The sequence below is a fragment of the Arachis hypogaea genome, chromosome 5 (genome assembly GCF_003086295.3).
Source record: "Arachis hypogaea cultivar Tifrunner chromosome 5, arahy.Tifrunner.gnm2.J5K5, whole genome shotgun sequence".
Taxonomy (NCBI): Eukaryota; Viridiplantae; Streptophyta; class Magnoliopsida; order Fabales; family Fabaceae; genus Arachis; species Arachis hypogaea.
The window spans coordinates 1,890,408-1,906,876 of NC_092040.1; the positions used below are offsets into that span (position 1 = coordinate 1,890,408).

Genomic DNA, 16,469 nt, shown 5'->3' on the forward strand with positions numbered 1-16,469 from the left:
TTTCTTTCTCATTTAAATTTATTCTCCTCTTTCCTTTTCCTCCTCCTCCATCATCATCATCATCGTTATGTTTGCGCTGATGCTACTATTTCTTCTTATTCTCCTTATTTGTCCTTATTTTTTTTCATTATCGTCGTCGTCGTCGTCACCATCACTACCTCCTCCTCTTCCTCTTCCTTCCTTTCTCATTTGAGTTTATTCTTCTCCTTCCTTTTCCTCTTCCTTTACCATCATCATCGTCGTCATTGTCTTTTTTTCTTATATGTAAATTACAGTGCTTCTTTTCCTCTTTCATTCTCCTTTAAATTTTTTGCACATGTAAGATTTCAATCCAATAAGTGTGCATTAAAATCTAATTGAGAAGCAATGCTTTTAAAAGAAGTAAAAATAACTGAAGAAAAAAAAAAGAATAAGAAGCAAAAAAAAAGATATTTCTGTGATTTCGTAACAATATTTCAGTGTCAAAATTAATAAGTTTTGGTATCTTTTGTTTCTGGTAATAATTCAATTCAATAAGTGTGAAACTACATTCATTCAACTAAATAAGATTCTAATATAGTACAAACATATTCACTCAAGTAATTTTGGTATTATCTTGTGATCTTTTATGTAATTTATTTTTTACTTTCATTCAATTAAATAAGATTGTACTACATGTTCATTCAAGTCTAATATGAGAAGTAATATTTCTAAAAAAAAAGTAAAAATAACAATTCAAAACTCCTTCTCCTCTTATTCTTCGTTATCTTGATCATTTTGATTACCTAATAAGATTAGAATATCAAATTAAAATATTCATTCTCATTATCTTTAGTTAGTAAGTAGAGAAAGAAAAGAAGTTCTCGTTGAAGCATAAGGAAGCATAAGAAGATATTTCTGAATTTATAGTAAAATTTTGGTGTTAAAATTAAGAAGTTTTTGTAACAACATTTCAGTGTTAAGATTAAGAAATTTCGGTATTTTTTGTTTCTGGCAAAAATTTAATCTAATTAGTGTGAACCTATATCCATTCAACTAAATAACATTGCAATATAGTACTAACATGTTCATTCAAGTAATTTCGATGCTAACTTGTAATATTTTAGTATGCAATTTATTTTTTACATTCATTCAATTAAATAAAATTGTAATAATATTTATTCAAGTCTAATATGAGAAGCAATATTTCTAAAAAAAATAAGAATAACAATTTAAAACCCCTCCTTCATCATCATCATCATCATAAGAAGCAAAAAAAAATTACAGTATTAAAGAAACTGTGTTTTTGTGGTTAAATTTCATATCGATATTAAGAAGTTTTGATGTTATTGTTAAGAAATTTCAGTGTTGTTTTCTAATAAATTATGTATAATTCAAAATTCCTCATCCTCTTTTTCTTCTTCTCTAGTCTCACATTTTTATAATTCTTCTTATTTCGCCCTCGTAACAAAAATATAAACATAAAAAGAGAAAAAAATCAGACAAAAAAAAAGCATATAATGCTACAAAAAAAGTACCAGGAAGATGAAAAGGAAAAGAAAAGAAAAACACAACAAACTGCATGCAAAGAAGAAGAAGGAACGCAAAAAAAAAGAAAAAACACAAAAGAAAAAAAAAGAAGCGCATAATATATGTGGAAGTTGAAGTGTGTCGACACACTCTCACTAATAAAATTGCTTTTTATTATGTTTGAACTTTAAATTAATTTGATTGAGTTTAGTTGCAAAAGAAAATTAAATATGTAGTAAGACTATAAAAAATATATGTATAAATAAATTTTTTTAAATTAATAAAAATAAATTATTATTTGTTATTATAAAAAATTTGATTATTGATAACTCTTCTTTGTCAACAATAGGACTATTGTCCAAAATACTAGGGGTGGCAAAACGGGCCGGCTCGCCCCATAAATAGGTTTGCCAGTCTGTCCCGCTTTATGGCGGACTGACGGGTTGGTGGGCTAGCCCGCTTGACTCTTTTTTTTTTTTTGAAAAATAAAATATATTAAAATTAACCAAAAAATAATAATTAAAAAATCAAATAGAAATAAAAAATAGTCAAATTATAATATACTTTTTTTACTATTTTTTTTATTTTTAACTTCAATAAAATTGTTCAAAATAATATTTGTTAATAGAATCATCTTTATTTTAAAAAATAAATCACATAATTTGAGTATATATACGAAATTGTAAAATAAAATAAATAAAGTTAATAACTAAAAGAAGAATAAAAACAAAAAATGAAAAAAAGGTGTTTAAAAATTCTATAATTATTAATTTTATAATAGTAATTACTCTTTTATTTAATAAAAAAAATAAAAATCTTCGACCCGGCGGACTGCCCCGCCCCGCCCCGCCAAAACCCGCCAATTTGGCAGTTTTTTAATTTGCTGGTTTCCAAATCCTAACCCGACCCGTATTGTTTAGCGGGTTTAGCGGATTAGTCCGCCGAATTCGACCCGTTTTACCACTCCTACAAAATACTAACCAATTATGCCCATTACTCTAAAAATTACACACTCATTTTTTTAGGTTATTTAATAGAACAAAAATAAGCTCTAAATTAAAATCAATAAGAACACAAGAAGGTAAATGATAAAAATTTTAAAATATGACATCCAAAATGTAGAATATGATCTTAATCAACAAACTTATCAGCACAAGCATTAGTATCTTAAATTTTTAGTGAAGCCTGCATCTATCTTTCTCTTTTAAGTAGTACCAAAGATTTTATTCAATGTAAATGTAGATAGATAAACATAATTTCACAATCATTAAAGAATTTATTTTATGAATAGTTTTTTCATATTCATCTAAAAATTATAAATTTGAGTCTTAGTCTTAACTTAAAAAAAAAATACAAAATCTAAATCTATTATAAATCTCAAAGCTCTACTTAAATTATAGAACAACAATTTAAATTTATATTAAAACCGACAAAAAATCTATCATCTCAATTTTTTGAGAACTATTGGATTAGCTTAATGTAAACTAAGATGGATGGGTTAACTTAATAAAATTACTGGAAACAAAATAGTTCATTTGCTAATTTTATCTAACTAATTTAGTTTTTTAAAAAATTCAAATTAAGTTCACAACTAAAATTATTCTCAAATCTTTCTTTTTCAGATATAGGAATTTAGTTGGCCAATAACATGATTCCACTCGTGTGTTGTGTAAGATTACCAAACAGCACCTCCCACGCCTTGCGAACAAGCCAATCCAACTTCAAGAAAAAGCGTGAAAAGTGCTTTCTCTCACCGCACGCACTTCAAATTTAAAAACAGAGTGTCTCACTCACTCACGCAGTCACGCACCTAACTGTTCGTTCGTTCGTCCGTTCGGTTATTCTGTGGCACTCCCAACGCACATTTCTCCCTTCAAAAAATTTAGGGATCTAAATCTAAGCTCTCTCATTCACCATGAATCGCCACCAGGATCCTAATCCGTTCGAAGAAGAAGTTAATCCTTTCTCGGTAATCTATTCTCACTCACATTTTCACATTCTCGATCTGTTTCTAATTTTAGTGCTTGTTTTTCTTCAGATCCGATATTGTATCTCTTAAACTAGCTAGATTTTGGTGATGGACCTGTTTTTCTATAACTGAAAAAATAGAATGCTTACGTGGCTTCTACTTTGATCTGGATCTGTGGTTTGCTAGTTTGGTCTTTTGCTCTAATTTCACTTCTCTTGTTCGGAAAATTGAGAACGATTGTGTTTGCGAATCTGCATTGAGATGCCAAATCCGCGTGTAGCTTAGTGTGCATGTTTGTGGATCTGAAACTACGTAAGTTTGCGGTTTCTATTAGTTGGTCTATGAACTCCGCGTATTTTAGTGAATGCTCGTACTGCTATAGGCTATGCGTGTTTTCTCTGTTTTATTTTAATCGTTAGCTTTTTGTCTTTCCCAGTCATGAACTCATGATTGATGTGGCATAGTTCTATTCTTTTTTTATCAAGTTGTATATCAAGCTGGCTTGTTTAAGTTGAAGTGTTGTTCTTGTATTTAAACATATATGATGTGGTTTGTAGACATAATTTTCAAATTGTGCCTAGCAGAAATGCTTAAACGTTGAATAACATCTTTTTGCTGTGGATCTGCTGCAACTTTGAAAATGGCACTAAAAGTGTGTGATCACACTGGTTTTGCTGTCTTGTCTCCTGCATAATTTTGAGTTTGCAGTGTGTTGTTGGTTTCAATTGCAAATATATCACAATATTGCCAATATGTAGTTTAGTGTTTTACCATTAAAGACAGAATTTGATTTACTTAATGATTTGAGCTTTATTTTAGGTCTAATTTTGCTCTTTATGAGATGTTTGATTGAAACCATGTAAGTTTTAATTAACTAATTCTACCAGCCAATCTTTGAAAGCCATCTTGTTGAGATAATGTGGTTGTTATAGTTTCATTCTGGTGTGCAACTTGTTAGTTTTCGAAGTTTTAGCAATTGATGCTTTATCATTATCATTTGTGTCATAAAATAGCCGTTTCATTCTATTCGTGGAAATCTTACAGAATGGTGCTGGTGCTCCTGGATCAAAATCACGTATTCCACAAATGTCATCTGAACCAGTGGGCTTTGGCCAAAGACATGATGCTACAGTTGATATTCCTTTGGACGTTACAACTGTAATGCCTTGTTAATTCAATGATTTTCTTAAGACTTGGATTCTCTTCAAGAGGCTGATTTTGCTTCTGTGATGTAAATATAGGACTCTAAGAAAAAGGGACAAGAGCTAGCAGCTTGGGAAGCAGATTTGAAAAGGAGAGAGAAGGTTGATTTTTCAACTTTTTCTCTAGGATCTTGCTTTTTAGCATATTTATTGTTGACTCTTTCAGAGTACCTATAACAATTACATTTATTAACTGTCTTCATCTATATGTTCTTATTTTTTGTTCTACTATTAATTAACTGGTATGCTTTGCCTTCAAGGATTTTGACTCTTTCAAAATGTATACTCAGGAAATAAAAAGAAGAGAAGAAGCTGTTGCTAAAGGTGAATAATGAGACTCAAACATGTGACCTTCTTGATTAAGTATCTTTTTGTTGTATTTCTAGTTTATGAGGTGACAAAAAGAAAAAGGAGAGGAAAAATTGAAATTTTAAATGGAGGGAAAACTTGTAGAGAAAAGTTTGTTTCTCGAGTTTTCATTCCCTCTAATTCTTCAGTTTCTCTTTGACTGAAAAACAAAAAATTTAAAAACTAAAAAAAGAATTTCTTTCCATACATCCAAATATAGAGTAAATTTATGCCAAGTCAGTAACCTGTTTTATTTTCAACATTTGCTTATCAGCTGGTGTGCCTGTTGATGATAAGAATTGGCCTCCATTTTTCCCAATCATTCACCATGATATTGCCAATGAGATACCAGTTCATGCTCAGAGGCTGCAATATTTGGCCTTTGCAAGTTGGTTAGGTATGGTTGCTTAACTATCTTATTATTTATTAGGCAGCCTGGTTGGTTGTTTCCGAGACATATTATGTGTTCTCTTAGTTAAAATGAGTAACTGCTTGTAGGTCTCCCAAATTAAAGGAAATAAATCTAAACTCTGTTGTGCTATTTCATGATCTAATTTTCAATATTAGTAGACATGTGGATTTTTCTTCACAATACTATACAACCAACTTGTTCTTAATTTTTTTTTCCGCTTAGCTTTTTTTTATATCTTTTCAGGAATTGTTCTATGCCTAGTTTTTAATGTAGTTGCTGTGATTGTCTGTTGGATCAGAGGCGGCGGTAAGCTGATTCTTCTACTCTTTTGATATTTCCAGCTCCCTCTTTCTAGTGAAGTGATTTGGATTTGTATAAAATAAGTGCAGGCTCTAAAATTTTTTTCCTTGCGGTTATTTATGCTCTTCTTGGGGTTCCACTTTCATACGTGCTTTGGTACAGGCCCCTCTATCGTGCTATGAGGTAAACCATGTTAAGCATTGATAAAACTGCCTAAGTACAAGGGTTTGTGCCTAGTATGGTTCCCTTTTAGTTAATAGGTGGGGAGGTTTTAGTGTATCGGTTTATACTTTATAGTCTACTGACTTAATTGTTTTTTATATGCAGTACGGATAGTGCACTGAAGTTTGGTTGGTTTTTCTTGTTCTACTTGGTAAGCTGTTCTATTGTTTGATGCTAGCATAATATTCGTGAGATGAGAACAACTTATTAATTCTTTTTTTAATTACTGTCTTGATGCAGATTCATATTGCATTTTGCATCTTTGCTGCAATTGCGCCTCCTGTTGTTTTTCATGGAAAATCATTAACGTAAGTTCTGCATATTTTCCTTATAGAGCTTGTCTAATTAAAGTTCCATAAAGTTGTTGCTATTTGATTCGTATATGTACTTGGTATTGCCAATAATTTTGGCGAATTTAGAAAGAGACTAAGGGTAGAAGTTTTCAAAACTTGCATCTTAGAACATGCTGGTTTGTACATTTCCAATGATAAGATTTTTACTGTAGGTCGGGGGTAGTATGACTAGAATTGAATGTTTGTTCTGTTTCTGTAAGAAATTGCTATTTGGTTAAATGACCTCGCTTGGAGAATGTCATGTATATTAAAGCATCACGGCGTTTGTAATGTTTTTGGTGGTCCAAACGAACACTTCACTTGTGTAGGCATATGCAGGATTAGAGAGGCAACACATACTTATTGATATTATCTCGTCATATTATTTTTCACATTGAGGTGGGGAGGGACTATCATGGCTCTAAATACACCAAAAATGGAACTTAGCACGTGTGCTTTCTATAAAAAATACTTGCATGTCTTTTTGGCTTTTATCTTATGGTAACCCTTTTACTTAGTCATAAGTATTGGTGCCTGTTAGATGAACATAGTATTTTCTTTACATTTGAATTAATTCATTAAAAATTTCAGGGGCATTCTTGCGGCAATCGATGTTTTCTCAGACCATGTATTGGTTGGGGTAAGTTGTCTTTGATGGATGCATTTTTTTTCTTGTTTGGATAAACTGTTTCATCTATTCCTTGAAATATCATCATTTCAGCCATGAATGTTTTATTCTGTAGTGTGGTAACTGATGATAGTTATTTATTAAAAATTTAGAAGCACCGTCAGTCTTGGTTGATCTTATAACCCTTGAAATGTAAAGGGAGACATGCTTTTAGGTACCTTAAAATGAAAAGTGTCTTTAAGATCTGATTAATGAATGTCATACGTCCATGGAGACAGTTTAAGATAATGTTGATGTCCATCTCTTGTTATTTGCACTTGATCTTATCTGAGAAACAAACAAAATGATATCCAAGGAACTAATTCAGGACCTTCAATTCAGATGAAGGGATGTATAGTTTGTGGGAATTCGACATATATGGAACTAGAGTGACTGGTGCCTAGCTTCTGTAAGGCATGAGTAATGTGAGATTAGTGTTTCTTGTTTGATATATTTTTTTGTTAGAACAAAATGATCTTGATGCTCTGGAATTGAGGATATTGGAAAAGCTGTTTATATTGTACACTTTTCAACTTGAATTAGGTTCACAAAGGAAAATTTCTGTACCTTTATGAAAAAATTCAAGTTCCACAGTTGTTTGCTTGTGCTTGCATGTTCAAGTCCAATTTATGTTTGGTGTTGTTGCAGATATTCTACTTGGTTGGATTTGGTCTATTTTGCTTGGAGGCTCTTCTAAGCTTGTGGGTGCTTCAGGTGAGGGATAAGACATTTGCAATCAAATATTTATATTGCTCCCCAGCTTTGGAAAGTCCAAAACTTCAAATAATATCAACATGGACTATTTACTGCAACATTCAGAATTTAAATAATAATAATAATAATAATAATAAATCTCTAAAACATGTCCATGATTGCAAACAATGGTCGCAGATGTTAGTTATTATCCTGGTAGGTGGTAGCATATATTGAACAGTGGTTTGCTGATTGTTTCTTTCCCTTGTGTCTGCAGAAAATATACTTGTATTTCCGGGGACATAAGTGATGTTGTTCTCAGGTTTTGATCCATCGGCGTTTATGATTCAGTCACTGGCCATTGTGGCTTAGTATATTCTTTATTTTTGCCTATGCGCTTCATTTTTCGTCACAATATCTAATTTGTGATATTGTTCGATGTTACTCTAGTGATTGTATGAAAGTTTAGGGTGTGTAATTTGTAGTTTGTGAAGTCTAGTGTATTTCCTCCAGTGAGATGAGAATTTGATTTTGATAAGCATGTGTAGTAGATTCCCATTGTTAGTACTAGTTTAGTGGCATTGTATTGGTGATACAGATCCACCTAGACCCTAAATTTGCTGATCATTCAGACAAATTGTATTCCATTATACTTATTCAATTACCGTCATGGAAATGATTTGTATGTAGCCATCCGAAAAAACAAAGGAAGAAAAAACAAAGAAAAAAAATAAAATAAAATGAGTTGTTTTATCAACAAAGTTGATTTTGAGATGTTATGAACATCTAATGCGCCAGCTACAACCTTGGACATACGCTCGAAACAGCTGAATTCTAACCTTGAACAGAAGCGTATAACTGTTTCTCATTTAAAAATAAAAAAAACCAATGAATTATAACCTGAGTGTTTCAAAGTGACAATTATCGAAGAGCATACAGGTTTATGTGAATTTATTATTACTGATATTTCTTGGTAGAGAATTGGTTAAAATCTTCCTACAATTCTACAAATTCCCCCCTCTTTAATTATAATCCGAGTTTATTCTGCTCAGATTAGAAAAGAAGCAATTGTCAGGTTATATTAAGAATAAATTTGCATGTGACTAAATCCATCTCAAAATTTTCTGTTCTTTTTTCTCAATTTATATCATTGAGCCTATTCTATGCTAGCATTACAGTACCTTTTTTCTCAAGTTATTCTCAACGTGTAACGCATAAACAAGTAAAACGAACATGAATAAACAAGAATACTAGATGCCACCAGGCAAAACAAATGGTGTAATCTACAAATTTCAGTAAAAATACGTCTTTGTTGGCACTCAGTTGAAATTTGGAAAAGTTATGCTCAAGCAAAGGGTTCATGGTAGGTTCCCAATTCAAATGTCTAGAAAACCAGCCATGTCGCCCACTTATATACGAATCAAGCCACGGGCACTTGAACTAAAACAGCAAGCTTCTTATTTCTTAAGGCTCTATATATTATATTTCGTTGGTTGAAAAAGTATATGTATTATATGAGCCTTCCATTTATGCTGTTTGGTTGTCTTATTATAGCATACTTTACGTGTCATATTTGAATAGTCATATATGGACGTCTGGCTGCATGCTTTACGCCAATGGTTTATCGTACATAGTTATGATTAAAATAATTACAAGTTGATATAACATTAGCATTTAGAGTAAATCTCAAAAAGAGCATATAAAAACCAATTTAGTTTGGTAGTATGGTTTAATTTACTCGTTCACTTTAATAAATATTAAAAATTCGAAAATTTTTTATCTATGCATCAACTAATTGGCCATAAAATCTTTATATATGCAGCAATTATATAAGTTAGTCAAGTAATTAGTTCACTATTTCGTTTAAACAAGTAAGGGAGATTTGACGATAAATTTTTAAATGAAGCTCACTACTTCGACATATTATTACATATAAAATCTTTTCTTATAAAATATACACTAATCTCGCTTATGATATTCAATATTTGTGTATTTATGAACATGATATCAAACTACTCTGTGGAAAAAGAGATTAGAGTAGACATAAAACTCTCCTGAAAATTATTAATTATTGCAAGTCAAAGAGTATCTATAAATCATTCCACCCTAAAGTCAGCACTGGCCAACCATATGACCCGAATGTTCTCCTTCTTCGTCAATTATAGTGTAATAATATTAAGTGAAAGGAATTCGCTTTTGCCTAAACACACGCACGTAATTTGTCGGCGCAGAGTGCATATGCAAGAATCTACATCTAATTTCCCTTTCTTAAGTTTTGAAGAAGGTTCCAATGAACATAATACAACACAAACAATTGGTTTAACCAAAACAAAGTTCTTAAACCATCTGCTGAACTAATAAAAATACTATATCCCATATACTATATACTCCAAGTGTGATGGAACACCATATTCTCATATTGGCAGTGACATAACTAGCATTCTAGCAACTAGCTATTGCTTTATAAACTATAATTGAATTTTTTAATTAAAATTATTATTATTCTATATGGTGGCGACATATGGTCAAAAATTAGACTAATCACTATATTGTTAGTATTTGACCAATTGTCCATTTATTTGATTCTTCACCAATATGAAAAAACTACACGTTTGTGGCTATGTGGCATATGCTTATGTACCTTACTAACCAATGTCCACATCTTTTTATATGAGACTACTGGAGAATATTGTGTGGTCCTTGATAAAAAAAAAAATATACATGGCTTTCATCATGCATGTTTCTTTACAGCAAGAAAATGAAAGGGGAATGAAATTAAAATTGGGCAATTCTTACACACACATAGATATTAACAAAGACTGAAGAGTCCACCAATGGATTGAATTGGATGGCATTTGCTCCGCATGAAATCTACTTAACTCCACACCCTTGATCCCTCATCTTCAAATAGCCATTATGAAGATGCCACGTGGCATGTCAAATATCCAATCTGCATTAGCAGCCTTAAATACTAAATAGTGGTCTCTTAACCTTTTTTTTTCTTTTAAGTTGCAATCCCATTAAAATAAATTCTATTTCTAAAAATATGATTAATTCGACTTAAAATTTATAGTTATTTTTTCTATTGTGAAATTTTTTACTCCTTGCAATTATGATAAAAACCTTTTAGAAAGACAAGTTTATCTATCACTACTTGATCAATAATAATAATAATAGTTTCTATAAGTATAAATTTAATTATTCTCATTTTCTTTCTCCTAATAATAAAGTAAAATATCCTTGCTACTTGTCATTTTCATATTTTCTTGAAAAAATAAAAAATAGTAGTGAGATATGAGAGGACAACTATGCCCTTCTGATGCTGATCAATTCCAATTATCAAATAAACCCATACTTCTGTAGCCTTAGAAGAAGCTACAAGTTTGTCCAAAACAAGGGGTAGTAACAAGAACCCATACACAAAAACAAGATGAAGACACATTACTTTTATTTTTCACTATATTTCTTTTATTTCCTGCCATACATATTCACATAGCCTTTTGTTTTTTCGGATTCAATTCCACCTCTTATTTTTATGTGTTCCATACTTCTTCTTGGAACGTCCCCTATCATAATCCTCAAGAACAAAAAACCCCACATATATAAAAACTCACTTCTTCTCTTCAAATTTCTCTTTAACACCTTTCTTTGTATAGAGAGAGAGAGAGTGGGGAAAGGGAAAGAGTAACAATGGCAACTTGCACTCTCTACTCCACACAATGTTTCAACACAATCTCATCAACCCCATCATCAAAAACACATTTAGGATTCCACCAAAGACAAGTAGTGTTCTACACAACAACCAATAACAAAAGAAGCAGCAACAAGAGAAGCGGAAACAACAATACCGGCCGCTATGTAATAACATGCGCGGCCGGGGACACGGTGGTGATTGGTCTTGCCGCAGACTCAGGCTGCGGCAAGAGTACCTTCATGAGAAGGCTAACAAGTGTGTTCGGGGGCGCGGCCGAGCCGCCCAAGGGCGGAAACCCGGACTCGAACACACTTATTAGTGACACAACCACCGTGATATGCTTGGATGATTACCATTCATTGGATAGAACCGGAAGAAAAGAGAAGGGTGTGACTGCACTTGATCCAAGAGCCAATGATTTTGACCTCATGTATGAACAAGTTAAGGCTCTTAAGGAAGGAATTGCAGTTGAGAAACCTATTTACAACCATGTCACTGGTCTCTTGGATCCACCAGAAGTCATCAAACCTCCCAAAATCTTGGTCATTGAAGGTTTGCATCCAATGTAAGTACATATCCTTTCATCATTTCTAGTTATAATTTCTTATTTTTTCTTATAAATTAGTAATATTTTATTGAAAGTTAGTTCAATGTCTTAGTGCACATGTATATGTTACAGTTGTTTGATATTTTCCCAATAAAGCAAGGTGTTTGTGTGAAGAATATAAGATTAAATTGGGACACGGGTCGTTATGCTGAATGATACCTTATCTATCTCTAGATAGATTGTATGGCGCTCAGGAATTTTGATAGAAAACTTTCTAACCTTCCAAGATATGGTGGGTCCTTGGCATGCATGCCTACGTGGATTTTATGTATATAACTCTCTGGAGTAATTAATACAGTTAGGCATAAAATTTTGAAAGTTTGAATAGTATTTTCTGTTACTGAGATTATCTTTTTTATTAATTTAATATTAATATTAATTAATTATAATAGAAATATATAAAAAATATATAGGATTACTATAAAATATTTTTTTATTAGTTTTTTTATTTAAAAATTTTTAAATAAATAAAATTAAAAAATTAAATAACATTTTATAATTAATTTTATATATTTTATGTATTTTTATTATAATTAATTATCATTAATATTAAATTAATAAAAAAATAATCTAAATAATACTTTCAATTTTTTAACGTCATACATGCCTAAGGCTAATAAAATATCTGAGTAATATATCAGTTATTGTAAATAAAACTATATTAAATTTATGAAAATGATACAATAAATATTTCTTTTCTTTGCTTTCAATTTTTTTTAAAATATGATTCAATTCAAATAGATCAAATAAACAATAAAAGTTTTAGTATAACTCGAGAATCTCTCTTATATAGGTTTAATTATTTTGTTAATCTTTATCGTTTTATTGAATTTTTAATTAGATCTTTATATTTTTTTAATTGAATCTCGTAACTATTATTTTTTTTAATTAAATTTTTATCGTGACAAAATTTTGTAGTTTTAGCAGAATATTATGTTACCAAATTAAAAATACCCTCAATTTTTTTTTTCTAAATCCCTAGTCGTCTCTCTCTTTTATTTTTATAAAGACAAAATTAACCCTCTCATTCCACTTCTTCCACCTGTTTGTCTTTCTCCTCTACTCCCGCTTCTTCTTCTTACACCATCACTCCTCTCACCTTTGCGGCACCCCTCCTTCCCCTTTCCCTTCCTTCCTCTCCAATTCTACTTCTGACGAACTCTCTTTTCACCTCTCGAGCTCAACCTTGATGATGAACACAAGGACCGGCCACCAATAGAACCTTCTTAATCAAAGTGAAGCCATCGGTCCCAACCACATCAATTTTCTCATCACCAACGCGCTTCCAATTAAAGTATTAAACCAAAAGAGCAATGATCAAACTTATTTCTCTAACAGTCAACCCTTTACTGGAGCACGCCTTTCTCCCCAACTCAAATGCAATCAACTTTTTCAATTTCCTTTTTCTCTCAAACCTTTCCGACTTGAAGCTCGTTGCTTCATCCCAATTTTCGGGGTCTGGTGACTGGCCCAACCATTGATGAGGACTATGGTATCTTTTGAGATTTTATAGTCTCCTATGGTGCACTCTTCGGCAGAGGAGTGAGGTAGCAGCAAGGATGTCTTTACTTTTATTGTAGTCATGAGTCCGTCGCTTCGATTTCTTCCTCCCAAAATGTCTGTCATTCCATCCTCATCAATCATTCCATCTCTCCGGCGTTAGAAACTTTTTCTCCGACTATTATCATCTACTCCTGTAGTCTCCTCTCCATCACCGCGTGATCGTCATCAAGCAATCATCTACGTAGTTATTAAAATAATCATCCACATTCCTAGTGAATTGAACATCCAGTACATTTATAAGGTGGAGAGAGTCGAACGCATAAAAACAGAAAAGAAGATCCGATGAAAGAGCAATCACACAACGACAACTTCGACTAGAGGAAAATGCGAATCTGTTTCATGGACTTCAAACCCGAATACGCAGCGGCCAAAGATGGAAAAAGAGAAAGAGTCAAATTGGTAAGAGAAAGGCAGCATCAATCTCAAACCCAATGAGATAGAGAGGATAATGGCGGATACTTAGTTGATGCATGTAAGGGTGTTAAAGAGAGGGATATATATACCATGACTCCATGAGAGAGAGAGAGAGAGAGTGATGATGACAATATCGGTGCATGCCTTGAAGGGAAAACGTGCTGCAAACTAACGGAATTGAATTATTTTCTGACCGTATACTCTCAACAATAACTAAAAAAATAGAGTTTAGAATAAACGAGGACGCACGGGCTGCTGCGACGCGACGTGTAAGTGGTATGTTAAGAGGCTGGGTGGCGTCGGAGGTAGGATGGGCAGCATTGGTTGGGCGGTGTCGGATTGGAAAGCGGAAAAGTGCAACGACGTAGGATGACTCTGATCGGAGATTGAAAATATGAGAGGTTAGCGTGATATTGAAATAAGTGTGCTAACTGTAATTTGATTTAAATACAAATTTTTATTTTTTAAATTTTAAAATATGAAATTAAAAATAATTAATTGATATATGATTTAAATTTTAATTTTTTTTATTCTATTGTTCACGTTGTTTAGTATTTTTATTATTTTTTTATATTTTTTTAAATGATTATATTATGACAAAGTAATTATATTAAAAATTAATTATGACTAAAATTTTAATTTTAAATTTGTATTGATTATGATAAAAATTCTGTAATAAAAAAAAGAATTTATTGATAGAGAGATAGTCGTGATGAAAAAAGAGGATGAAAAAATGACGAAAGACTGTAAGAATAAAAGAAAAAAAAATAAAAATAAATTAATAAATTTATACTTCATAAATATGTTTTAGTGTTTATTTTTAATATAGACTTAATTAAAAAATTTAATATAATATAAAAATTTAATTAAAAATTTAATAAAATTATAATAACCCATTTAATAATTGGATATGTTGTTATATATATGTAGGTTTGATGCTCGGGTCAGAGATCTCTTGGACTTCAGCATCTACTTAGACATTAGTAATGAGGTTAAATTCGCATGGAAAATTCAGGTAAGATTCCCTGGCCTTAACTTATTATATTATATATAATTCTACCTTATAATAAAATAAGTGCTATAGCTTATAATTAATGATTAATTATGTGACATATATTTCAGAGAGACATGGCAGAGCGTGGACACAGTCTTGAAAGCATCAAGGCTAGCATTGAAGCAAGGAAGCCTGATTTTGATGCTTATATTGGTATTACATTGAAAATTTCATATTCTCAGAGATACAAAATTGTGTCTAAATATATAAATTTTATTTTATGATAAATATAAAATTAATAATTAAAAATTATTAAATAATTTTTAATTATTAATTTTATATAAAAATAATTTCATAAAATTTTTTACCTATTTTATTTTCTAGACAAAAAAAGATACCGCTTTATTTGGGTAGACAATTATTTAACAAAGGACAGAATATTAGTCATTGATCATTATGTTTTATGCATACAGATCCTCAAAAGCAATATGCAGATGCAGTGATAGAAGTGTTGCCAACTCAGCTGATCCCAGATGACAATGAAGGGAAGATTCTAAGAGTGAGGCTGATACAGAAAGAAGGGATTAAACACTTTAGCCCTGTTTATTTGTTTGATGATGGTTCCACCATTTCTTGGATTCCATGTGGAAGGAAGCTTACATGCTCTTACCCTGGCATCAAATTCTTCTATGGACCTGATACTTACTTTGGAAATGAGGTATACACATATATACTTATTATTCACTAATCTTTCAAAACTTCAATATATCTTTAGTAAAAACTTTATATGAAAATATTGTTTTCGTGTGAAGTTAATGGTTAAGAGTTGAAAATTCATATACAGTTGACTTTACGTGAAGTTAATACCTAAGAGCCGTTAGATGATTTGACTAAATTTTTATCTAACGACTCTCAAATATCAACTTCACATGAAGTCGAGTTTACCTAAATTTTCACCTGCTTAAGAATTATTAGATTAAATTATCATCACTAATGATTTTTAACCATCAATTTCCCCTAATGCCCTGAGTTGTGACCAAAACTTTATAATGGTCTTTCATAATGAATTTTGTTCATCATCTAACAGTCAATCATTAAGTAATTAGTTAATTAATTAAACTTTTGATGAACAGGTGTCAGTTGTAGAAATGGATGGTCAATTTGACAGATTAGATGAACTAATATATGTAGAGAGCCATCTAAGCAACCTGTCAACAAAGTTCTATGGAGAAGTGACTCAACAGATGTTGAAGCATGCTGACTTCCCTGGAAGCAACAATGGTACTGGTCTCTTCCAAACCATTGTTGGTCTCAAGATTAGAGACTTATATGAACAGATCATAACCTCCAAGGCTGAGACTCCTGTTGGAGCAGCTAAGGCTTAGATCCATTTCATATATATACAGCCATTGAATTTGATGATATCATGAGATGAAATCAATCATTTTCTTCTTCTTCTTTTAATCAATGTTGGCTTCTTGTTTTGGTGAGAGCTTCTTCATAATGTAAAACACTCTTCTGTATGTATCTATCTCTATATATATATGTATGTACAATTATCTTA

The 16,469-nt window shown here is 31.5% G+C and overlaps 2 protein-coding genes across 2 annotated transcripts; both read left to right on the forward strand.

The window, feature by feature from the left end:
* Positions 1–3,133: 3,133 nt before the first annotated feature.
* On the forward strand, positions 3,134–8,318 carry LOC112800081 (secretory carrier-associated membrane protein 4-like). The gene is made up of 12 exons (XM_025842164.3): positions 3,134–3,457; positions 4,502–4,615; positions 4,699–4,761; positions 4,950–4,983; positions 5,282–5,404; positions 5,663–5,725; positions 5,809–5,902; positions 6,047–6,092; positions 6,182–6,249; positions 6,865–6,913; positions 7,589–7,654; positions 7,911–8,318. Exons 1-12 carry the CDS (start codon positions 3,404–3,406, stop codon positions 7,941–7,943), a joined length of 807 nt encoding a protein of 268 aa, XP_025697949.1. The 5' UTR covers positions 3,134–3,403; the 3' UTR covers positions 7,944–8,318.
* Positions 8,319–10,302: 1,984 nt separating this feature from the next.
* LOC112800082 (phosphoribulokinase, chloroplastic-like) lies at positions 10,303–16,469 on the forward strand. The gene is made up of 5 exons (XM_025842166.3): positions 10,303–11,892; positions 14,842–14,926; positions 15,034–15,118; positions 15,379–15,623; positions 16,039–16,469. Exons 1-5 carry the CDS (start codon positions 11,324–11,326, stop codon positions 16,288–16,290), a joined length of 1,236 nt encoding a protein of 411 aa, XP_025697951.1. The 5' UTR covers positions 10,303–11,323; the 3' UTR covers positions 16,291–16,469.

Coding starts and splice junctions, on each gene's coding strand:
- LOC112800081 (XM_025842164.3), top strand. CDS start 3,404: ATGAATCGCCACCAGGATCCTAATCCGTTCGAAGAAGAAGTTAATCCT. Junction 4,984..5,281: donor AGAAGAAGCTGTTGCTAAAG/GTGAATAATGAG, acceptor TTTGCTTATCAG/CTGGTGTGCCTGTTGATGAT. Junction 5,903..6,046: donor CCCCTCTATCGTGCTATGAG/GTAAACCATGTT, acceptor TTTTATATGCAG/TACGGATAGTGCACTGAAGT.
- LOC112800082 (XM_025842166.3), top strand. CDS start 11,324: ATGGCAACTTGCACTCTCTACTCCACACAATGTTTCAACACAATCTCA. Junction 11,893..14,841: donor ATTGAAGGTTTGCATCCAAT/GTAAGTACATAT, acceptor ATATATATGTAG/GTTTGATGCTCGGGTCAGAG. Junction 14,927..15,033: donor AATTCGCATGGAAAATTCAG/GTAAGATTCCCT, acceptor CATATATTTCAG/AGAGACATGGCAGAGCGTGG.